The 25,281-nt window shown below is 42.9% G+C and overlaps 1 protein-coding gene across 2 annotated transcripts in view; it reads right to left on the bottom strand.

Annotated features, from left to right (window-relative positions):
* The window catches only part of LOC140481344 (dedicator of cytokinesis protein 2-like), a 1,260,160-nt gene that overhangs the window by 1,171,489 nt on the left and 63,390 nt on the right, over nt 1-25,281 (bottom strand). For both annotated transcript variants that reach the window (XM_072577382.1, XM_072577391.1), the window contains exons 2-3: nt 18,381-18,464; nt 1,517-1,557 (exon numbers count right to left, since the gene is read on the bottom strand). In XM_072577382.1, coding sequence (XP_072433483.1) covers nt 1,517-1,557; nt 18,381-18,464 — 125 coding nt within the window. The remainder of the gene's footprint in view (nt 1-1,516; nt 1,558-18,380; nt 18,465-25,281) is intronic.

The following is a 25,281-nucleotide window of genomic DNA, read 5'->3' as shown; positions in this document are numbered from 1 at the left end:
TGTACTGCACTGTAATGTTCTATGTTCTACACTGGTCGGGGCCAATTCTAACCCTGTCTAGATTAGCTGTTAATTATTTCAAATTATTACAACACATAAGGGACAAGCTAAAGTGTAATTAAAAAGCTCAAATATTTCACATTATTCCAAGACTGTAATTGAAAACAAGCATCATTTTTCATTCCAGCACTCTCCCTGTACTGACAACTGGGTTTAAATTGTACATCAGTTCTCTCTGAGTAACAGAACAGGGTGGGATTGAGAGTCAGAGGAGGGTGTAAGGAGGCTTCAAGGTGATTTAGTCAGGTCAAGACTTGGAAGGAGCAGGCTAAATGTGAAGTTATATACTTCAGTGTGAAAAACAGAAAGGATGGGTGTTATTTAAATGGTGACATATTGTGAAGTGAAGATGTACAAAGGGATCTGAATGTTCTTTCACACCAGCCAACGAAAGTAGACAAGGGAGTGCAGGAAGCAATTAAGAATGCAAGTGGTCTGTCTTACTGCAATTAAACAGGGCCTTGGTGAGACCACACCTGAAGTGCTGTGTGCGGTTTTGGTCTCCCAACCTAACAGAGGATATACTTACCATAGTATACAGTAACTGTTCACCAGTGTGATACGATGGATGGCATGACTGTCCTATGAGAAGAATTGGTTTGACTGATTCACTCAAGTTTTGACGAATCAGAGGATTCTTGTGTGGTGGTAATGTCCTTACCTCTGATTCAGGAGGCTAGGTTCAAATCCTACTTGTCCATCTTGCTTCTCAACTATCCACTCCACCCTTCCCTCTGACCTATCACCTTCACCCCCAAATTCATCTACCTATCACATTTTCAGCTGCATTGCCCCCCAGCCCTACACCCCTCCCATTTATCTCTCAGCCCCCTTGGGCCACCCCCTCATTCCTGATAAAGAGCTTATGCCCAAAACATCGATTCGCCTGCTCCTCAGGATGCTGCCTGACTTGCTGTGCTTTTCCAGCACCACACTCTTCGACAGATTCAAATCCAATGTGCTCCAGAGATGTGTTAACAACTCCGAAAAAGTTGAATTGGGAAGTATCTAAAAGAATCAGAGAGGGGATATGATTGAAATGTATAAAATTCTAACCGGGCTCATCAGCTGAACTCAGGGAGGATGTTCACCCTTACTGGGGAGTCTAGGACCAAGGGTCACAGTCTCAGGATATGGGGTAGGCCTTTTCAGACTGAGATATGGAAATATTTCTTCATTCAGGAGAATGGCCAACCTGTGGAATTCTCTGCCACGGAATGCTATGGCAGTCACATCGAGAAAGAAATTTGTAGACTCACTGATTTTAAAGGCATTGAGGGGTAAGGGGAGAAGGTGGGAATGGTGGATTCAAAAGTAGGATCAGCCATGATCATATTGAATGATGAAACAGACTTGAAGGACTGAATGGCCTACTCCAGCTCCTAGTTTCTACATTTATTTCACTGGCTGTTTATTGGGATTTTAAAAACATTATTGTATGATAAATAAGACGTACCGTAAAAGATCTGTTCTTCAAAGAATATCCTCTGTACCAACCTGTGGAACAAAAACACAAGCTACATTACTGCCAATGAAAACAAGAACAAAAAGGCATCAATGATAAAACAAGTGCTGGAAGAGTTGAGTAACAACTAGGGAAACAGAAACCGAAACCGAAAATAGTGCGGAAATCAGAAACAAAAACAAAAACTGAAATTGATGGAAAAGCTCAGCAGGTCCCGCAGCATCTGTGGAGAGAAGACAGAGGTAACATTTCAGGTCCGGTGAGCATTCCACAGAAGCAGCTCATTGGACCCAAAACACTGACTCTGCTTTCTCCCCACAGATGCTCCCAGACCTGCTGAGTTCTTCCGGCAATTTCCGTTTCTGTTTCTGATTTCCAGCATCCACAGTTCTTTCGGGTTTTATGACAAATGACATGTTTGCCATTGTTGGAAGGATTGTGCAGAGTGGAGTACAGCTTGATTGTTAGAATCGAACAGACCATCACTGGCCACCAAGGATGAGCTATTGGAAAACACTCACTGAACTATAAATCCTGGGAGGGTCAACTGGAATATTAATGGCACATGAGTAAATTTTCTGATAATCCATACTTTTTCTTTCACAGCAACATTAATGGAATTTAATGTGGAAATGTGTGAGGTGATTCACTTTGGAAGGAGCAACAGGCGTGAAGAGTACTGGGCTAATGGTAAGATTCTTGGTGGTGTAGATGAGCAGAAAGATCTCTGTATTCATGTGCATAGATCCCTGAAACTTGCCACCCAGGTTGATAAAAAGGCATATGGTGTGTTAGCTTTTATTGGTAGAGGGATTGAGCTTCAGAGCCATGAGGTCATGCTGCAGCTGTACAAAACTCTGGTGCAGCCGCACTTGGAGTATTGCATACAGTTCTGGTCACTGCATTATAGGAAGGATGTGGAAGCTTTGTAAAAGGTTCAGAGGAAATTTACTAGAATGCTACCTGGTATGGAGGGAAGGTCTTATGAGGAAAGGCTGAGGGACATGAAGCTGTTTTCATTAGAGAGAAGGTTAAGAGATGACTTAATTGAGACATATAAGATAATCAGAGGGTTAGATCAGGTGGACAGAGAGAGTCTTTTTCCTTGGAGGATGATGGCTACCACAAGGGGACATAGCTCTAAATTGAGGGGTGATAGATTAAGAAAAGATGTCAGAGGTAGTTTCTTTACTCAGAGAACAGTAGGGGCGTGGAATACCCTGCTGGCATCAGTAGTACACTCATCAAATTTAAAGGCAATTAAATGGTCATTGGATAAACCTATGGATGAAAGTAGAATAGTGTAGGATAAACAGGCTTCAGATTGTTGCACTGTCCTGTGGAACCATTGAGGGCCAAAAGGCCTGTACTGCGCTGTAACGTTCTATCTCTCAAGCCTGTGACCTCACCGACAGCAGCTGCTGTGTAGGAACAATATTGCTTCCACATTCCCTTCCAGGTCATTCTCAAACTCCCCAACTTGCATTTGTATAGCACCTTAACCTGAGGTGGTTCTAAGGGGGTGGGCAGGCGAAAAGTGAAAAGAAACTAATAATCAGATTTTACAAATTTATACAGAGCCAAAACTGAACATAGCAGGTCAAGTGACCAAACATTCTCTATACCGCTCATGAGGTGGGTCAAATCAATTCATTGGCTAAGATCACTTCCAGAGTGTTCCTGCAATTCTTGACTTTGTACACCATGAGCTCTTCGCCCCACTTTTGGAAGCATGCTTTGAATGTTCAGATTCCAACCTCTGGAAATTCCCCTCACTAAACCCTCTCTTTTTAGCCCCCTCTCCCTCTCTCTGCCTTTAAGATGTTACTTTGTCTATCCCTTTGGTCAGCTGTCTTTACTGATTCTGTGTCAAATTCTGGCAGATAATAAATCTTTAAAGTACCTTGCTATGTCTTACTGCGTCAAATGTAAATTGTTTTTTGTATGACAGATGGAGAGGGAATTCCAGACCTCGGTGACCCTGACAGAAGTGTGTGTAGATTCAGACCCCTACTGGGATTGGTACTAAGCAAATGTAGCCTCGGGTTGTTTATAAGGATAGGTTGTGTTCTGACCTCCGCATTGGAACTGTTACCGTGGGACTGCTCGATGGCAAAATGCACAGTTTGTTTTTTGTTTTACGTAGAAGCAGAAACACCCCGAGCCAGTTACATTAACAAGAGAGGATTGATTGGTGGAGACAGCGTGCAATTGCAGCAGCAGAGAGCAGATTCCAGCTGAATATGATCGGGAACAGATTGTCTGAGATGAGTCTGTGGACCCTGTACTCATTCCCAGCAGCTGGCTGACTCATTCCCCCCTGGCATCAGCAACCTAATAAGGGAAGCGGAGCCGGAACAGGTTAGGAAGAGGGAAGAGGGGAAAGGGGGGGTTACTATACGGAGGGGGGAGAAAATGTGCGGCAGATCCCAGTTTTAAATTCAACTCTTTGGGGATGGCATGATGCCTCACAGCATCAGGAACCTGGCTTTAATTCCCGCCTCGGGTGACTGTCCGTGTGGAGTTTGCACATTCCCCCTGCGTCTGTGTGGGTTTCCTCCCACAGTCCAAAGATGTGCATGTCAGGGGGATCGGCCATGTTAAATTGCCCCACAGTGTGCAAGGCTAGCCATGAGAAATGCAGGGTTACAGGGATAGCATGGGGGAGTGTGTCTGGATGGGATACTCTGCAGAAGATTGGCGTGGACTTGATGGGCCCCATGGCCTGTTTCCACAACATTGGGATTCTATTTAAAAAACCCTTGAAATTGGGAAGGCATCTTAAACATCTCTTCCAATCACAACACCTGATGAGCTTTCTTTAGCTCCAGACTGGATAATTCCAATGTTCTTTTGGCTTGATTCCCATCTTCAACCCTCCATAACCTAAACTGGGTTTTAATGCACTATGTCCCATTGTCCCATTATAGCTTCCGCACCCAGCAACACCAGTTTCAGTATTTTCTTTCCCTCGTTTTGAGTCCCTCCATGGCTGTGCCTTCATTCCTACCAACCTCCCCCAGCCCGACCATACAATCTTAGATTTTACACAGATGGAGGCCATTCGACCCATTGCATTTGTACTGATTCCAGAATGGGACTAATCTCCAGCCCTAAGTTTGTAACCCTCAAAATTCATCACTTTCAATCCTGTAACTTCGAGTGCATCACACTATTTTGGCTTCTGAGTTATTTTCCATTTTACTTCCTCATCCCCTAACAATCGTGGCTCCAGAGACAAAGCCCCTGAGTTACACAGTTCCCTCCCTAACATCTCCAAAGCACATCTTAAAACCTGCTTTGTCCAGCAAACCTTTGTTCACCCTGTTCAAACAGCTCCTTATTAGACTCAGTGGAAAGTTTTGCTTAGTAAACTTACTGTATAGTTGGAACATTACAGAATTATAGAATCCCTACACTGTGATCAGGCCATTCAGCCAATTGAGTACACACTGATCCACTGAACAGCATCCCACCCAGACCCAGCTCCCTACCATATCCCACATTAACTATGGCTAATCCACTCAGCCTACATATCCTGGGACACTATGGCCTATCCACATAATCTTTGGTCTGTGGGGGGGGAAACCGGAGCACCTGAAGGAAACCCATGCAGACACGGGGAGAATGTGCAAACTCCACACACATTGGCAAAGGGCGGAATCAAACTTGGGTCACTGGCTGTGAGGAAGCAATTTTAACCACTGACCCACCCTACCACTCAAGGTCAAAAGGTGTGGTATAATCCCAGCTGATGGCAATACTGGGTAAATCAGATTGCAGTGTGAAGCCTGGCTTGATATGGTCATGAACTCTAAAAACTATCAGTCACTGAAAACCTTCACAAGACACTACTGATGTACTTTTGAAAAAAGAAAACCAAACTTTATTGCACACAAGCTAAAAATAAACCATGTTACACTGTACAAAAACAATTTGAAACAGACTTATTACAAATATCACAAATAAAAATTCAACCCTTTTAATCAACAACTGAACAGACACTCAAACTTCAATGAAAAATCTACTTTAAAGCTCATTATTCCATTGTCATGACTGTGATCAGTTTCATCTTGTCAAGGTTCTGCATTCACTCCATGCTATTTCCTTTAGCTAATGTCTCTGCCAGAGATCCTTAAACAAGCTGCCACCTCAGCCCAATTTATTATTTAAGATATGTTCTCGAAAATTCTCTCTTCAATCGCTTTCAGTTTCTGGAACTTTACTCTTACTGACCTTTAAGCCACCTAGGCAGCCCCCTCAGCACAGATGTTGTGGAGATTGTTAAACTGACATCACTTCTGCTGCTGCCTGTATTTTCTCTTCAAATGAATCCAACTTATTGAGCGACTGATGATTCTGAATGTTTGTGTCCTTGTGATATTAGACTCATGTTGGACAATGACAGTTTTTTATTCCTTCTACCCTTTTTGCCTAATGCACTGAAGTATTCACCTGGAAAGTTGAGCCACCTTATTAAAATGCATTAAAAAAAAGACTTCCAACACCCTGAACACATTCAGAACAAAATCTAAAATGACAATAAGACTGTGTCTTCCCCTTCTGACCATACCTGCTATATAATCTGATCCATTTTCAAACCCAAGTTTCCATATAACACATCATAAGCCTTTATCGCAGATAGGATCTAAATGCAAAGAGTTATTGCTATCAAAGATGTGCAGCTCATAATTCCCCAGGTTGTATTCAGTATCTAAAAACAGAGGTGACGTAAGCCATTATCCCTTTAAGTCTGCTCTGCCCTTCAATTATAACTCATGTTCTGGTCCTAACCCTGCTATCTCTTAATTCCCTTAATAATTAGCCTCTGCCTTGAACATGCACAGCAACTGATCGCCCACAGCTCTCAGGATTAGACATTTCCAGAGATTCATAACTCCCTGAGTGAAATGGTTTCTCATCACCTCAGCCTAAAACAGCCAAAAACTTAAGGGGAGGTGATGGTCTAGTGGTATTATTGCTAGACTATTAATCCAGAGATCCTGGTCATGCTCTGGAGACACAGGTTCAAATCCTTGCCTAGCAGATGGTGGGGGAAAAACACTGGCCCAGCTAATGACACCCACATCCTTTAAACAATCTAAAAAGTATTTTGAGACTGCAGCATTGAGCTATGGACTCTGGAGCTCCAGCCACAGCTTCGACCCTGTCAAGACCCTTGATAGCTTTTACGATCACCTCCATTCTATTAAACAACAGAGAACATGCACCTTGTCAATTCAATCTTTACTCACAGGACATCCCCTACATGTTAAGCATCACTCCAGTCACTCCTTATTGCACCTTCTTCTAAGGCCAATATATTCTTCCCTGAGGAGATCTTGCACACTCCCAGTGAGGCCTTACCAAGGCCCAATAACATTGTAGCAAGATTCCTTTATGTTGAAGCTGAGATCATTTTACTGTCGATGCAGTATTGAGAATGGAATGCAGCACTCCAGATGAGATCTGATTAAGGTTCCACAACTGTGCAGCAATTCCTCACTTCGCAGATACCCTTTGAGATGAAGGTCAATCTTCCACTATCATTCATCTTTTCTTTTTGCAGATACAACATCCCATGAATGAATAAAAAAAATCCCCAGCACGTCAACATGAGGATTATCAAACAAAATTCAGCATTCAGCGTTTCTGTGTCTCCTAGTATATTACATGGCGATGGTAGGAGTGTGGGGAGTCATAGAATCATTCAGCAATGGAAACATATCTTTCATCCCAACCAGTCCACCTCGACCATGTTGCTATACTAAACTGGTCACACCTCCCTGCACTTGGCCCATATCTCTCCAAACATTGCTTATTCATGGACTTAGCCAAATGTCATTTACATGTTGTAATTGTACCCACATCCACCACTTCCTTTGGACTTTCATTCCACACATGACCCACCTGGTGGGAAAAAAGTTGCCACTCACGTCCTTTATAAATCCTTCTGCTCTCACCTTAAAAATATGTCTGCTAGTTTTGAACTCCCCCCACCCCAAGGAAAAGGCCTTTGCTATTCAACCTCTCTATACACCTCATGATTTTATAAACCTCTCCAAGGTCACCCCTCAAATTTCTAACAGTCCGATGAAAAACAAAACCCAAAAGTAAAAAAATGGGAGGCTGGGAGAAAAGATGCAGGAAACAGTTAACACGATGCAAGAGCCAGAATAGATAGAAGGCAGACTTGATTGACTTAATGTCAATGTAATTCATAAAACATCCATCCAATTCTGCAATGCTTTTCCTGTTGCCCATATATCTTTATGTCATTTTTTGTTTTTAATTAAAACCTCTATATTGGTCATCAACTTGTTTTTCTTCCAGATGCCATCTGGCACTTTTCATTTTCAACACGACCATCAAGAGATTTTCGGGAATATAATGAGAAATGACTAGTGCATGGGTCCGTGCTGGATTTATTCAAATGTTCAATCACAGGACTGCAACAGGCTTTCTGGATGAATCCTGCCAACATCGTGTGGGGTCTGACTTCTGACCAGGACCAGTGTTAGTGGCAGTAAGTTTAGTGGCAGTAGATCATCCAATGCCTGAGGAGCCCTGTGTCCATGGTAATGAGATGGCAATATTATCCTGACTGAAATCTTTCGAACAGCTGACTAGCGGGATCAACACCAAGATGAGACAAAAAAAAATCATACTTCCCAAAGTCACAATACGTTAAAAAAACCTGATTGCCAAGTGCAGTACCTACTCACCCCAAATGAATGTATGCATTTTAACGGGGGAGTTCACCACCACCTTCACAAGGGGCAGACAGAAAAGGCAATAAATTCTGCCCCAGCCAACAACATCCCATGAATGAATAAAAAAAAATCCCCAGCGCGTCAGCTTGAGGATTATCAAACAAAATTCGGCATTCAGGCGACATAGGGTGAGGAGTTAGGTTTTGAAGGATGCCTTAAAAGAGGAGAGACAGACAAAGAGGCAGAGAATTTATAAGGGACCTTCCAGAACAAAGAATCCAGGTAACTGAAGGCATGGCAACTAAAATCAAAGAAATCAAAAGGCCAGAACTGGAGATGTGCACAGAGTCAATCACATTGCTATGGGTCTGGGGACACATGTAGGCCAGACCCAAGGATGGCTGTTTCCTTCTCTAAGGGCATTGCTGAACCAGATGGGCTTTTCCCAACAATTAGCAATGTATTCATGGTCACTATTAGATTCTTGACAGGTGAGTTTCTGTTTTACTGCCCATTGATATCCCTCAACCAATCACATTCATTCCACTGACACTGTTTCTGACTGTTTATTGGAGGCAGCAAGATGGCCTTATAGAGGTTCATAAAATCATGTGAGGCTTGGATAGGATAAATATCCAAGGTCTCTTATCCAGGGTAGGCGAGTTCAAAACTATAGGGCTTAGGTTTAAGGTGAGGAGGGATATAAAAGGGTCCAAAGGGGCAACATTTTCCACACTGAGGTTGGTGAGTGTACGGAATGAGCTGCGAGAGGAAGTGGTGGAGGCTGGTACAATTACAACAGTTAAAAGGCACCCGGATTGGCATATGAATAGGAAGGGTTTAGAGGGATATGGGCCAAACACTGGCAAATGGGACTGGATATATTTAGGTTACTTGTTAGCATGGATGAGTTGGACTGATGGGTCTGTTTCAGAGCTGTACAACTCAAAGATTCTATCTACAAACAGGAGTGACTACATCTTAAAAGTGACTCATTGGCTGCATTGCTTCAAAGTACAGTATTCTGAAGTTGTGAAAGTGATTACATCAATTCCCCCCACGAAGGGCATTGTGAGTTCACCTACAGCACATGGACTGCAGCGGTTCAAGAAGGCAGCTCACCACTACCTTCTCAAGGGACAACCAGGGACAGACAATAAATGCTGGCCGAGCCAGTGACCCCATGTCCCACAAGTGAATATAAAAAATTAGCCCTTCTCTACTTTGCTTTCTTCCATCTCAGGAGCAGAAAGTAGACCCAGCAATAGGGTGCACTAAATCTTGAATGAATGCATATTTGCCCTCCTACCATGATCTGGTGCAGGCCAGGTGAATTTAACATCCCCAAGGTGTTCAATGTGATCTTCAGAGTCCTGACTATCATTACTGTTGCTTGTTCAGTTTTAGATTATTTCTTACTGCCCTGAGTTCTGTAAATCAGACATTGCCTGACCCCTCTAAGCACGTATAAGATTTTTTTTAAAACAAGAGTTCAGGTTGATTTTGGATTGAGTTTTTCAGTCAGTGCACTTGCTCAGTTTTGCTTGTGCTGAATTCAATCCAATTCATTTCATTTCATAATTACATGGTTTAAAAGTGGGCGGCTTAGTGGCACAGTGGTTAGCACTGCTGCCTCACAGCGCCAGAGACCCGGGTTCAATTCCTGCCTCAGGCAACTCTCTGTATGGAATGTTTGCACATTCTCCCCGTGTCTGTGTGGGTTTCCTCTGAGTGTTCCAGTTTGCTCCCACAATCACAAAGATGTGCAGGTTAGGTGAATTGGCCATGCTAAATTGTCCATAGTGTTAGGTGAAGGGGTAAATATAGGGGAATGGGTCTGGGTGGGTTGCGGGTCGGTGTGGACTTGTTGGGCCGAAGGGCCTGTTTCCACACTGTAAGTAATCTAACCTAAATTTCCTTGTATTGTAATTCCTGGGAAGTGCAGTGACTGGTGGTCATTGGGCTGTCTCTTTAATTAACCTTTACACCATTAGTCTGTGCAATCAGCTATCGAAGTTTTAAAGAGGAAAATTTATTTAGTCAAGTATAACCAATATATTAAAGCACTGTCACACGCACTTATTTGACTTAAGGGTCTTTACTTCTGCAAAACGCAAAGTGGAATTTTCCTTAATATTTGTGTGTCATTTGGTGAATTGAATAAGTGTACAGCATCATATCATCCATCAGTTGCTGTTGTATTGTAGATTTACAAAATCTACACGAAAGCTTTCGGTAAGCTTCCCACAGTCAGGAAAAGCGATCAAATCCACAGTGAGACACAGCCCGAGTGAGTATATAGTTCGGGTAATTATGGACGCAGTGTGAGAATTTGGTGCGAAGGGGAACTGGTTCTTTTTGTTTGGATTTCTTTTTGGCTCATAGTTGTCAGTTTGTTTAAACAGGATAAATTAACAGCCCAGGATCAGGGACCCATCACAAAAGAGTAACGTGACAGGTCAACCATAAGTTCTTTTATTGGTGATAGCTACTAATTTGAAGATCTATTATAGGTTGAAGATTGAAGGTAAATCAGAGAGATATTTGCAGGCTACAAACTGAAATAGAAAATATTTAAAAATCAAATTATGAAGTCAGTAATTAAAATAGAGACGCCAGACCAGCGATATGTTGTACCTGCATGATAATGGGATTTGGTGGAAACCATTGTGGTTCACAGTGACCACATCTGTCAGAAGGGTTGGTTGCAGGAGGAAATGCAGTTCAGAGTTGATGAGCAGAAATTTGAGTATCAGGGAAGGGATGAGTTAAGGGGATGTTATGTTTCAGGTGGATGTCATACCCTTAGATGGACTACCTCAAAATGGGTCAGTAGTCAGAGACAGGAGGGTGTGACTACAAGCAAAGTAGAGGGATCCAGGAAATACTGATAAGGGAGTCTCAGCCCATGAACTGGTTGAACAGATTTGAGATTCTTGCTCCCTCTATGATGAGAGTGGGCACTGCAGGAGGATGAGTAAACTGACGATAGCACTGTTACACAGGTTCAAGAGAAGGGAGAAAAGAGAAATGTAGGTGCAAAGAAGGTTTATAAGGATGCTGCCTGGACTGGAGGGCTTGTCTTACAAAGAAAGGTTGACTAAGTTCAGACTCTTCTCTCTGGAGAGAAGGAGGAAGAGAGCAAGATATACAAGGCAATGAGGGGCATGGATAGAGACAATAGCCCAAAACTTTTCCCCAGGGCAGGACTGACTGGCACAAGGAGTCATAGTTTTAAGATATTAGGAAGACGGTATCGAGGAGACATCAGAGGTAGGTTCTTTTTGCAAAAATTGTGAATGCATGGAATGCGTTGCCAGCAGTGGTGGTGGAAGCAGAGTTATTAGGGACCGTTGGACATGCACATGGATAGCAGTGAATTGAGGGTTGCGCAGGTTAAGTTATTTTATTTTAGATTAGGTATACTCCTCGGCACAACATTGTGGGCTGAAGGGCCCGTTCTGTGATGTACTTTTCTATGTTCTAGTTGTAATTGGGGATAGTATAGTCAGAGGAATAGATACTGTTCTGTGGCCAGGATCGACAGTCCTGCAGGACGTGTTGCATGCCTGGTGCCCAGGTCCGGATTATCTTATCACCGTTTCCTTTCCTGCTGCCTTCGTAAGTAATGGGGTGATAATTGCAAGCATCCAATCTGTAGGAATCATTCCAGAATATATGCAAATGGAAAATGTATCGACTGTCTCTAAAACCATCTCCTTCAACACTTTGGGATTTTGAATATCATACTTATCAACTTCCAATCTCATTAATTTCTCCTGTACAAACTTTAATTTCTCATTCTCCTTAGTCACTTAGATTTCTAATTCTGGGAGACTTCTTGCATCTTCCTTTGAGAATAGATACAAAGTCATCATTTCGCTTCTGCATCATTTCTCTTTCCCCATTATAAATTCTTCTGACTACCTGTAATGGACTCATCTTTATAACTTTACATAGCTACAGAAGCTTTTGCTATACATTTTTATGTTTTTTGCTAGATTGCATTCATATTCTGTTTTCCATTTCCTTCATCCTTCTAAACCCCTACGGTTCTAAAAACACCTATAGATCTCCCTCCTGGAGGAAGGATGTTGTGAAACTTGAAAGAGTTCAGAAAAATTTACAGGAATGCTGCCAGGATTGAAGGGTTTGAGCTATAGGGAGTGGCTGAACAGGCTGGAGCTATTTTCCCTGGAGCATCGGAAGCTGAGGGGTGACCTTATAGAGGTTTATAAAATCATGAGGGGCATGGATAAGATAAATAGACAAGGTCTTTTCCCTGGGGTCGGGGAGTCCAGAACTAAAGGGCATAGGTTTAGGGTGAGAAGGAAAAAAACTTAAAAGGGAGCAATGGGGCAACTTTTTCACACAGAAAAAAGTGAGTGTCTGGAATGAGGTGCCAAAGGAAATGGTAGAGGCTGGCATAATAACAACAGTTAAAAGGCATCGGAATGGTACATGAACAGGAAGGGTTTAGAGGGATATGGGCCAAGTGCTGGCAAGTAGGACAAGGTGAATTTAGGACATCTGGTCAGCATGGACGAGTTGGACCAAAGAGTCTGTTTCTGTTCTGTAAACCTCTATGATTCTACGACCTCCTAATTGAAGAAGAAATTACTATTTTTGGCAAATTGATTATCTTAATTTCCTTCCTGAATTCTGCTTTCAGAACCTCACCTCTTGCCTAACTGTTTGTAGCAACAATTTCTCACTGACCCCTCGTAGTCTTGCTGCCACTTTATGACAACTTTGAGTTTGCCACCAGGGAGGCATCACACCATCCCAGAGAGAGCCGTCTAATGATCTGACAGTAGATTCTCTGATAACTAGTGCTCTTTCATCAATGATCTTGGCTATGGCTACATTCCCTGAGTAACCATCAACCTCACAAATATGCAAAATGGAACTGAACAAATATGATATATGCTATGAAGCTGTAGAGGTGTACCGTACCTTTAAGAGAAGTGAAAAGCTACCAAGAAATTACAAAGCACAGAGTCCTGAATAAAGTAAGAGTATAATGCTTGGTTGAAACAAATAGCAGCAGCTATTTGTAACCACGGAACAAACACAAATTCAATTTCGGCCAGTTTAAATTATGCTCCAAGATACCAAAATCAAATCAAACTTGAATTTAGTATTTTAATAATATTAAAACCAATGAAATGTTCCAATGCTTTGGGGTATAAAAACGGACATTTTTAATAGTTAGAAGGAGATCCACAAATATAGATTGCAAGTTGAAGAGCTCTCTGAAGAGCAAAACATCAAAACCAACCTAGAAAAAACCTATAGAGGAAAATCTACAAACGAGAATTGACAAAGCTGAGTGATTTTTGAAACGTGATTTTTTTTTGTAAATTTTGATCAGGAATTTTTACTAGACCAGTATTGTAGAGTGGGAGGTAAAAGATAGGTTTAAGAGAAAGGATTTGTAAGTCGTAGTTGGTTTTAATATTCTCTGTTGGACTTAGAGAATAAATTGTTAATTTTAACTTTAAATAGTGACCTCTGGGATAGCTCTTTGCCTCTTGAAATTTAACAGGTTATGGCACGAGATGAGTTTCTCTGTGTGTCGGGTTTAAATTAGCAGAGGGGTTTACTCAAGATCATAACATGTACTCAGGAAGACTCCTGCACTAGCTGCCTAGTTGTCCATAACTGTCTTAAAATTACCCATTCTCATTCTACCTGCGCATTTCTAACCTGCAGTGTGACTACTTCCACATATGGGCTATCCACATAGTCCATATGGTTGCACAATAGATACTCCAGCCACAGTTCAATTCCCCAAATCCAAAATTCAAGCCTGTGGAGAATCTCCTGTTTTGGAGGTGCTCCACAGTCATAATGTAATTCTTCACATTTTGTAAATTCAATAACCATTTTATCCATTTCTCATCCCATCATTCGTCCTGTAACATCTCTACCTTGACTGTACTATCATGGACTCATTGATTCACACAACATAACGGAGACCCCATTTCAATCGGGACTTATATTGACTTTTGAAAGAGATGGAAAGCTGTTCTCCTCCTCAAAGCATGGCTCAACATTTTGTTTTTTTTTAAGTACATAATCAATTCCTTTTTCAAGGTTACTATTGAATCTCTTTCTACTGCCTTTGATTTGGAGATGCTGGTGTTGGACTGGGGTGGACAAATCACACAACACCAGGTTATAGTCCAACAGATTTAATTGGAAGCACATTAGCTTTCGGAGGACTGCTCCTTCAACCATCTGATGAAGGAGCAGCACTCCGAAAACTAGTGCTTCCAATTAAATCTGTTGGACTATAACCTGATTTAGATTAGATTAGATTACTTACAGGGTGGAAACAGGCCCTTCGGCCCAACAAGTCCACACCGACCCGCCGAAGCGCAACCCACCCATACCCCTACATTTACCCCTTACCTAACACTACGGGCAATTTAGCATGGCCAATTTACCTAACCTGCACATCTTTGGACTGTGGGAGGAAACCGGAGCACCCGGAGGAAACCCACGCAGACACAGGGAGAATGTGCAAACTCCACACAGTCAGTCGTGCCGTGGCGGGTCTTTGGCGCTGTGAGGCAGCAGTGCTAACCACTGTGCCACCGTGCCGCCCACGTATTGTGTGATTTTTTATTTTGTACTGCCTTTGAGACAGTGATTTGCAGAACATAGCTCGTTGCGTAAAATATGTTCTTCACGTCTCTCTGTGACGCTTTGCAAATTGTTTCAAATCTATCTTCTCTTTTCCAACTCTCCTCCCAATGGAAATAGTTTCGCCCAATATGTGGGATCAAAATTTACAATTTCCAACACCTCGATTAAATCTCTTCTGCTGGAAGGTGAGCATTTCCTGACACATTCTAGGTAATCGTTCTCTCTCATCCTTAATCCATAGGGAATGCCTGTTTTTGTATACCTTCATCACGTAACAATGGAATTCCTTAAGGTTCAACATTCAGACCACTGTTGCTTTTGAAAGACATTAATTCCTTGGATTTGAAATACAGAGCACAATTTGCACAGGACACATTTGAAGCAAAGGAAATAGGTGCAGGAGTAGGCCATTCGGCCCTTTTCGCCTACGCCACCATTCAATGTGATCATAGCTGATCATGCATTGTCAGTATTCCATTCCTACTTTATCTCCACCACCCTTGATCCCTTTAACTGCTAGGGCCACGTCCAGCTCCCTTTTGAATGTATCTAATGATCTGGCCCCAACAGCTTCCTGTGGGAGAGAATTCCACAGGATCACATTCTCTGAGTGAAGAAATTCTTCCTCATCTCAATTCTGAATGGCTTACCCTTTATTCTTAGGCTGTGAGCCCCTAGATCTGGACTTGCCCAACATCGGGAACAGTCTTCCCACATCTAGCCTGTCTGGTCCCATCAGGATTTTATATGTTTCTTTGAGATCCCTCCCTCATTCTTCATAATTCCAGTGAGTACAAACCCAATTGATCCAGTCTTTCCTCCTAGGTCAGTCCTGCCATCCTGGGAATCAGTCTGGTGAACCTTCGCTAGACTCCTTCAATAATGAGAATGTCCTTACTCAAAGTAGGAGACCAACATAATACTCAAGGTGTGGCCTCACCAAGGCCCTGTTAACTGTTGCAAGACATCCCTACTCCTATCCTCAAATCTTCTCACGATGAAGGCCAGCATGTCCCATTAGCTTTCCTCACTGCCTGATGCATCTGCATGCCAATCTTCAGTGACTGCTCCCTTGTTGCACCTCACCTTTTCCTAAACTGCCATCATTCAGATAATAAAATGTAATAAACGGCAAGGAAGAGTCAAAAGAACACAGAGGGTTAATGGAATGTCAGGTGCACAATGAGGGAGGTTCAACATGAAAAACATAATATGATTAAACATTGCAAACATCTTGGGGCATAGTGGCAGTGTCCCAGCCTCTAGGCCTGAAGGCCAGGCCCAACTCCTACCTTCTCCAGAGATGTGTAGCAACACCACTGAACAGATTGATTCGAAAATCCCACAAGTATGCAAGAACAGAGAGACCTCAGGGTCTTTACACAGAGATAATTGAAGATAACCGACAAGTAAGCACTCGCAGTTAATACAGCAAAGGGACTGCTGAGCTTCACAAATTAGATACACGATCCTGGCCCCTAATTTAACCCATTCAAAATCCATCCACTTGCACTCGATTATAATTGAGTCAGACGTAGGCTGTACAGGCTAGTAAATCAGGCAAAGGCCAGACTCAAAAGATTAGCTTCTCCCCAGCTGGAATATTATGTGCTCAACTCAGAACCAGAGTTTAGTAAGGATGAGGAGCCTTGGTAGAAGATACAGAATAAATTCACTGAAAGTGGTTCCAAAGACAAGCAATTTCAGATAGATGGAGGAAAGTGGAGTTGGTGAACATGGTGTATAACATTTGACGGAGGTGCAAAAATCAGGAACAATTATATTAAGTAAATACAGACAAAAAGATCCCGGTTTAAAGGCTCATTGATGGGTAGAACCAATTGGCGCAAGGAGGAGGAAGAGAAGCTTCTTTTAGAAACTTGGTTTTTTTGCCATGTATTATTTCACAGGCTTTACTGTCCAAGCTGGATCTTATTGTCCATCCACAAATGCCCTTAAGATGATGGTGAAACACTGCAGTCCACATGGTCTAGGTAGAGTCTCAGCGCAGTTGGAGAGGGACTCCCTGAAGGAACGGCAATATTAGTTCCACATTAGCATGTTGTGTGACATCGAGATAAGAACTTGCAGATGGCAGTGTTCCAATACATCTGTACTTATCTTTCATGGTAGAAGAGGGTGCAGGTTTTGAAGGTGCTAGCACAGGGAATTTCAAAGAGCAGGTTATTGCTAAGTGATATTGATAGCACAGTCAACCACACCTTCCATCATTTGACTGATTATCAAGAATAGACCGTTTATTTGCAGAATGGAATATGTCATTATTTTGTGGACAGGACATGGCTGAACACTTTTCTGCACTGTCAAGCAGTTGTCAGTGCTATGGCTTTGCTGGGACAACTTGGCTAGGGGACTTGGCTAATTTCAGAGCACAAGTCTTCAATATTACTTCCAAAATATCATTCAAGCCAATAAACTTTGCAATGTCCGATGCCTTGAAACATTTCTTGATATTACATGTGCCAGATGAAGTGGTCGATACAGGTATAATTATAACATTTAAAAGACATTTGGACAGGTACATGGATGAGAAACGTTTAGAAGGATACGGGCCAAATGTAGGCACGTGGGACGAGGTTAATTTGGGAAACTTGGTTGAGTTGAACCAAAGGGTATGTTGCCCTGCTATATGACTCTATGATTCTATATTAGCCAAAGACTATCTTCTGTAATGCCTGGAACCTCAGGAATAGACGAAGATAGGAGGGGTGATATGTGGGTTAGACTAGATTTAATAGTAGCTTTCCAAAGGGAACTGGATAAGTGCCTGAAGGAATAAGAATTGCAAGATATATTGTTCTCTGGAAAAGCATACGCTGCCTTGACTGGCCTCATTTTGTGCTATAGCCCTCTATGAGATAAGACTAAAAGAAATTTTAAAAATAATAAAATGAAGTAAAACAGCAACAACCTCAATCCCCCCTCAGGATACCACTCCTACCTTTACACATCACCCTAAACCCGACATGAATGCATGATCAACCTGACTGAATTGTTTCACACCATCCAGGAAACACCAAGATACCTTGTTAGTGGGCGGCACGGTGGCACAGTGGTTAGCACTGCTGCCTCACAGCACCAGAGACCCGGGTTCAATTCCGGCCTCAGGTGACTCTCTGCGTGGAGTTTGCACGTTCTCCCCGTGTCTGCGTGGGTTTCCTCCGGGTGCTCCGGTTTCCTCCCACAGACCAAAAACCTGCAGGTTAGGTGAATTGGCCAAGTTAAATTGTCCGTAGTGTTAGGTGAAGGGGTAAATGTAGGGGACTGGGTCTGGGTGGGTTGCGCTTCGGCGGGTCGGTGTGGACTTGTTGGGCCGAAGGGCCTGTTTCCACACTGTAAGTAATCTAATCTTAAAAAAAACCTTCAGTTAGCTGGCTGCTCTCACTTGCCCGCTTATTTGCCTCAGAAGAATTTACACCAGAAACGTCAGCATCAAACCTGGACTTTGTAACAATTGCCACACTCACCTTCGCAGGTTTGGAGGATGTTGACTGTATCTCCGATTTGGAGAGGGATATGATGCTCATGTGTCCCTTTGAAATTCCACACAGCTGGGTTAAAAAAAAGAACAAAAAGTTAGGGAGAAAGTAGGATTTGGTGAAAAAGTGACATAGCAAACACAAGATAAAAGATTTATGGTTGAAACTGACATTAATAAAAATGGAATACAAAATGTTCTGTTGAATGGTGCTGTAGTAAAAGATACGATATACCGACACAGTAGTCATTAGATGATGGCGTAGATTACTATTCAGAAGGAAATATTTAATCTCAAATGGCAGAGTCTGAAATGAATGCAGAGTAAACAGACCTGAGAGATAAATTAATAATACTTACATTTATACATAGTGCCTTATCACACTGAATTGTCTTCACATGATGAATTATCTTTGGAGTGCAGACATGCTGGTGTTACACAACTCCACAAGCAGCAAAGTGCTGAAAGGTATTAATCTTGATTCAGTGGGTAGCACTTTTGCTGTTGAGTCATGGAAACTGTGGGTTTCAGTCCCACTCCAGACAGCGTTACAAAAAAAAGACCATTTGGTCCATTGTAAACATGCTTGCCGAGAAAGGAAGAGTTATCCAGGCTAATCTCCCTTTTAAACACTAAATGTGTTGCCTTCTATGTTCTGGCAATTCCAGTGTATATCTAACAACTCTTTGAATGTAAGGACTGTCCTGTGACAAGTAAATACTAAACCCCTACCATCCTTTGCATGCATAATTTCCTTAGCTCCCCTGTAATCCTTCCATCAATTATTTCAAAATCTAAAACCGAGAAGAATCATAAATTGCTGGAAAAACTCAGAGGGTCTGGTAGTGTCTTTGGGAAGACTGCAGAGGTTAACATTTTGAGTTCACTGAAAACTCTCTCAGCTGGCTACTAAAATAGACTGAATTGGAAAAACCCACCTAGAACCCTTACAATTTTATAGGCTTCAGTTAACTCAGCCTCAAGCAATCCATATTCAGCAAATTGTTTTTGATAGCTAAACTCTCCTGCTCTTCATCAATATGATTTTGTTTTTATCTCTACATCAGTGGGCAGATGGATAATGTTTTCCTATTATATACAAAAGCCAGCAACTCCAACAATGAAACACTCTCTCGATTCTGGTGCCTTGAACACACTATTCACAGCAAGTATTACCATTCCCACAACATCTGGACATGGATATAAACATCTGGACATGGATCCAACTTTGCGTCAAAGTAGCAACTCAGGTCAGTGCTGACCTGTTGATGATTCCAGTAGTCATTCTCAGGCTTGTCACAGGAGATCACAAAATCCCTACAGTGTAAAAGCAGGCCCTTCAGCCCATTGAGTTCACACCCATCCTCTGAATCGCAACCCACCCAGATCCAGACCCAGACCCCTTACCCTATCCCTGTAACCTTGCATTCCCTATGGCCAATCCACCTAACCTACACATCCCTCAACACTATGGGCAATTTAACATGGTGAATCCACCTAACCCACACATCCTTGAACACTATGGGCAATCTAGCATGGCCAATCCACTTGACCTGCACATGTCTGGAGTGTCGAAGGAAACCAGAGCACCCGAAGGAATCCCACGCAGACACAGGGAGAACATGTAAGCTCCACACAGACAGTTGCCCGTGAGTCAAGCCACAGTCCCTGCCGCTGTAAGGCAGCAGTGCTAACCACTCAGCCACTGCGCCAATCCTTTTTTCACTTATTCGCAAGTCATGGGCATTGCGGGCTGGGCCCAGCATTTATTGCCCGTCCCTAGTTGCCCTTGAGAAGGTGGTGATGAGCTGCTTTCTTTTACTGCTGCAGTCCACCTGCTGTGGATTGACTCACTATGACCTTAGGCAGGGAATTCCAGGATATTGAGCCAGTGACAGTGAAGGAACGGCAATAGATTTCCAATTCAGAATGGTGAGCAGCTTGGAGGGAACTCACAGGTGGTGGTGTTCCCATATATTTGTAACTCTTTTCAATGGAAGTGGTCACAGGTTTGGAAGGCGCTGTCTGAGGAGTTTTGGTGAACTCCTGGAATGAATCATGTAGATAGTACACTTTGCTGCTACTGTGGTGGTGGAGGCAATAGATGCCACCTGCACCCTTCTTCAAACAGTGGCTTGAGATCAGAGTGTGGGTCTAAAGCAGACCATTCACACAACAGAAGAGGAGCTACAAGCTACCACAGTCACACAGAACTGCAAGCAGCCACCGGTCCATGCATTTTTCTCAAAAGCCGATTTGGGGTCTGCTCCTGGACTCTGCGCAAGAAATGAAAATGTGGAGGACACATGCACAAAGACCCCTTTTTTAGATTAGATTACTTCGGCCCAACAAGTCCACACTGACCCGCCGAAGCGCAACCCAACCATACCCCTACATTTACCCCTTTTTACCTAACACTACGGGCAATTTAGCATGGCCAATTCACCTGACCTGTACATCTTTGGAATGTGGGAGGAAACTGGAGCACCCGGAGGAAACCCACGCAGACACGGGGAGAATGTGCAAACTCCACACAGTCAGTCGCCTGAGTCGGGAATTGAACCCAGGTCTCTGGCGCTGTGAGGCAGCAGTGCTAACCACTGTGCCACCGTGCCGTCCACCCCTTGAGTGGGGAGCAAGAGGCTCTGCAATAGCCTGCACTAGATATTCGTTATTTTCACCTCAATCACGAGCTAAGAATTTCGCCGTGCGTTGTCAAGAAAGACGGAATGCATTTGGTGTAATTGTCCATGAGTTCTCAAGATTCCATCCCTCATGAAACTGAATCCCACTGAACGGCCTCCATCTATCTTCTCATAATTATATGCGTACAGTGGTGTGTGCCGCATCCTGCAGCAGGCAAGACATTCTTTGGCCTATTTCCAGCAAATAATCTCTCTGCTGTTTAAGGCAGTCGAGCTTAATAGGAACAGATGTTCACTTGGGTCCCCGATACAATGAAGCCAAAAGAAAATGATTGGCACAGGTCTGATGCATTGGCACTAGACATAAAAAGGTCTGTTACTAACAAGAACTTAAAGAGGTATTTGTTTTCAGTCTTCAAAAACAAACTCTTTAGCAGAAGCCAGCACGACACTGACATCTTACAATTAAGTCTTCAGAGAAGCTCTGGGTGATGGACATTAGATAATAATGTGAGGGTGAAGTGGAGAAAGGAGCCTCATCTCAGACAGGCAGACTTTAAAGCGAGCCCCATTCAACAAGTGAGGGGGAAGTCAAGTGAGACTGAGTTGGGAAGCTTTAATTATTTAAAAGGTTGTACTTTATCATCAGTTTTGCAGAGATGTGCCAATGAATTAGAACCAGCTCATAATGAATGGGGTGCAATACAGATGGTTAAATTAAGGGGAAAGCAAAATCATTCCAAGGCTAAAACAGCAATGTAATAATGACATTTTTCTTTCAACGTGATTTTTTTTATTTCAGTGGTTTTGGATGTATTTAACAAAGGCATCATAAGAATCTATTCTTCAACTCATGCCTATGGAATTTTTTGTTTTAGAAACGTTCTTTCCATATTTATTCATTGATGTGATGTGAGTATTGCTGAGTAGGCCAGCAGTTATTGCCCTTTGAGAAGGTGCTGGTGAGCTGCCTTCTTGAACCGCTGCAGTCCATTTTCTGTAGACGTAGACCACAATGCCATAAGGGAGGGAGTTCCAGGATTTTGATCCAGTGACACTAAAGGAACACAGATGAGCGGTGAGTGGCTAGAAGGGGAAATTATAGGTGCTGCAGTTGTTCGTCCTTCAAGATGAAGTGGTTATGGGGTTTGGAAGGAGCCTCGGTGAATTCCCGTAGTGTAACTGGAACAAACATGCATGTCGCAATCATTTACTTCTTTTCAAATGCACTTATTTCATATAAGACATTCACTTCCATTGTGGCTCAGAGTGACAATGTCAAATGTTGTTCCATTGAAAGTATCTATGCCCAAACTAATCTTACACAATTTAAAAATTGCAACTGTTCTGGCTCAACAATAGCATTTGTTACAAGAGGACCACTAGATGTAGAAGCAGAAAGAGGCCATTCAGCCCATCGAGTCTGCTCCACCATTCAATGAGATCATGGCTGATTTGATAATCCTCAACTCCACTTTCCTGCTTTCTTCTTGACCCTTGATTCCTGACTGATTAAAAATCTGTCTTTCTTAATAGTGGACACAGCAATGACAATTCTTTGTCTGAGTGTATGCCCTCTAGTCCTAGACTCTCCACAAGGGGCAACAATCTCTATGTATCGACCATGCCAAGCTCCTGAGGAATCTTACATATTTCAATAGGGTCACTTTTCATTCGTTGAGATTGCAATGAATATAGGTCCAACCTACTCACCCTCTCCTCATAAGACAGGCCCTGCGTAATTGGTATCAACCTAGTGAACCTTCTCTGAGCTACTTCCAATACCGGTATATCTTTCCTGGGCAAAACTGTCCACAGTATTCCAGCCATGACCTGACTAATCACTTGAGTTTTAGCAAAACGTTAACACACCGTTCTCTTTGAAACAAAAGCTAACATCTCATTTGCCCTCCCTCATATCTGCTGAACTTCTATATTGACTTTGTGCGATTAATGGATGAGGACTCCCAGATCCCTCTGCGCTGCAATCTTTCTTCATTTAAATAAACATTTAGCTCCTTTATTCTTCCTGCCTAACCTCACATTTCTTCACATTATATTGTGCCTGCTAAGTTTTTACCCACTCACTTAACCTCCGCAGACTCTGTGACAGCCTCACCACTTGCCCTCCAACCTGTTCTTGTGTTTCTGTAAACTTGGCTATGGTACATTCATTTTCCTCATCCAAGTCATTAATATAAATAACCGTGCCCCGCCATAACTCTCAAATGAAATGCTTTGAGGTCTCATGATCTTTGAAAGGCTGCAATTATTATGGCTCCATTAAACCTGGACACCTCAAAGGCTTCAGACCCTCAAAACATCCCAGCAATAATCTTCAAGATTTGTGGTCCAAAACCAAGCTGTTCCAGTTTAGCTACAACACTGGCGTCCACCTGACAATGTGGAAAATTGCCTCCATCCTATACACAAATGCAACTCAATGCAACATGGTCAATTATCTCTCTCGTCTTTTCTAATTAACATGTTCAGAGATGTAACTACACATTTAATCGCAGAGTAAAAGAGTTGTACAGCATTGGAACAGACCCTTCAGTCCAACTCATCCTTGCTGACCAGATATCCTAAATTGATCTAGTCCCACTTGTCAGACTTTAGCCCATGTCCCTCTAAACCCTTCCTATTCATGTACCTATCCAGATGCCTTTTAAAATGTTGCAATCATACCCACCTCCACCACATCATTCTGGTAACTCATTTCATACACACACCATCCTCTGCTAGAACAAGTTGCCCTAACATCCCTTTTAAATCTTTCCCCCTTGCACCCTAAACTTATGCGCTCTACATGTGGACTCCCCTGCCCTCGGGAAAAGGCGTTAGCTACTCACTCTATCGATGCCCCTCCTGATCTTATAAACCTCAACAAGGTCACTCCCCCAGCCTCCGACATGACAAGAAAAATAGCCCCAGCCTCTAGACCAAACCTTCTAACTGTGGCAACATCCTTGTTAATCTTTTCTGAACCCCTTCGAATTTCACAACATATTTCCTCTAGCAGGGAGACCTGCACACACTATTCCACATGGAACAGGTGGGATTTGAACATAGGCCTCAACATTTTTAGAACAGAGCAGCGAGGAGAGAGGGAAGAGAGAAACGAGGGCTGCTGGAAACTTTTTAAGTGGGTGAGATCTAAACTCGAGACCCTACACCGTAGGGCCTCCCTCCCACCCACCTCCTCCAACCTTACGAAGAGTCTGTAAACTTGGTAAGTTTTCAGGTTTTCACTTTTTTTTTCCTTTTCTTCTCTTCCGTTGTTTAGTCCTGTGCAGGCTTTCAGATTAGCGGGTATGGCTGATAGGGCAGGAAGTTAAGAACAGCAAGGGAACAGCCATCTCATTGGGAGTTTTCTGCAGACCCCTAAGAGCAGTAGAGAGATTGAAGAATTCATAGGCTGGCATATTTTGGAAAAATGCAGATGTAGCAGGGTTGTTGTTATGGGTGATTTCAACTTTCCCAATATCGACTGGAATGTTCTTAGTGCAGATGCTTTGGATGGAGCCGTTTTTGTCAGGTGTGCTCAGGAGGGTTTCCTTACTCAGTATGTAGACAGTCCGATGAGGGGAGAGGCCATTTTGGATTTGGTGCGTGGCAATGAGCCAGGACAGGTGTCAGATCTCGCGATAGGAGAACACTTTGGTGATGGTGATCTCAGCAGCCTAACATTTACCATAGCCTTGGAGAGGGAAAGGAGGAGTTACTGAGGGAAGATATTTTACTGGGGAAAAGGAAATTATGACGCTATCAGACAGGAGTTGGGAAATGCAGACTGGGAGCAATTGTTCCACAGAAATTGCACAGCAGACACGTGGAGACTGTTTAAGGAGCAGTTGTTGCGAGTGATGCACAAATTTGTTCCTCTGAGCCAGATAAGAAGGGGTAAGGATAAGGAACCTTGGATGGCGAGAACAGAGGAGCTTCTCGTCAAAAGGAAGAAGGCAGCTTACCTAAGGTAGAGGTAGCAAAGTGTAGTACAGCTTTAGAGGATTACAGTCTTGCTAGAAAGGAGCTCAGAAATGGACTGACAAGAGTCTGGAGAGGGCACGAGAAAGGATTGGCAAGAAGGATTAGGAGAACCCAAAGGCATTTTGCTCATATGTGAGGAATAAGAGAATGATCAGGGAGAAGGTAGGGCTTCAGGAATAGCGGAGGGAACTTGTACGTGAAGTCTGAGCAGATAGGGGAAGCCCTTGATGAGTTTTTTGCTCGAGTTTTCAGCAA

This window comes from Chiloscyllium punctatum, chromosome 1 (genome assembly GCF_047496795.1).
Source record: "Chiloscyllium punctatum isolate Juve2018m chromosome 1, sChiPun1.3, whole genome shotgun sequence".
NCBI classification, from domain to species: Eukaryota; Metazoa; Chordata; class Chondrichthyes; order Orectolobiformes; family Hemiscylliidae; genus Chiloscyllium; species Chiloscyllium punctatum.
The sequence above is the reverse complement of the archived record's forward strand: the minus strand, read 5'-3'. Positions and strand labels throughout refer to the sequence as shown.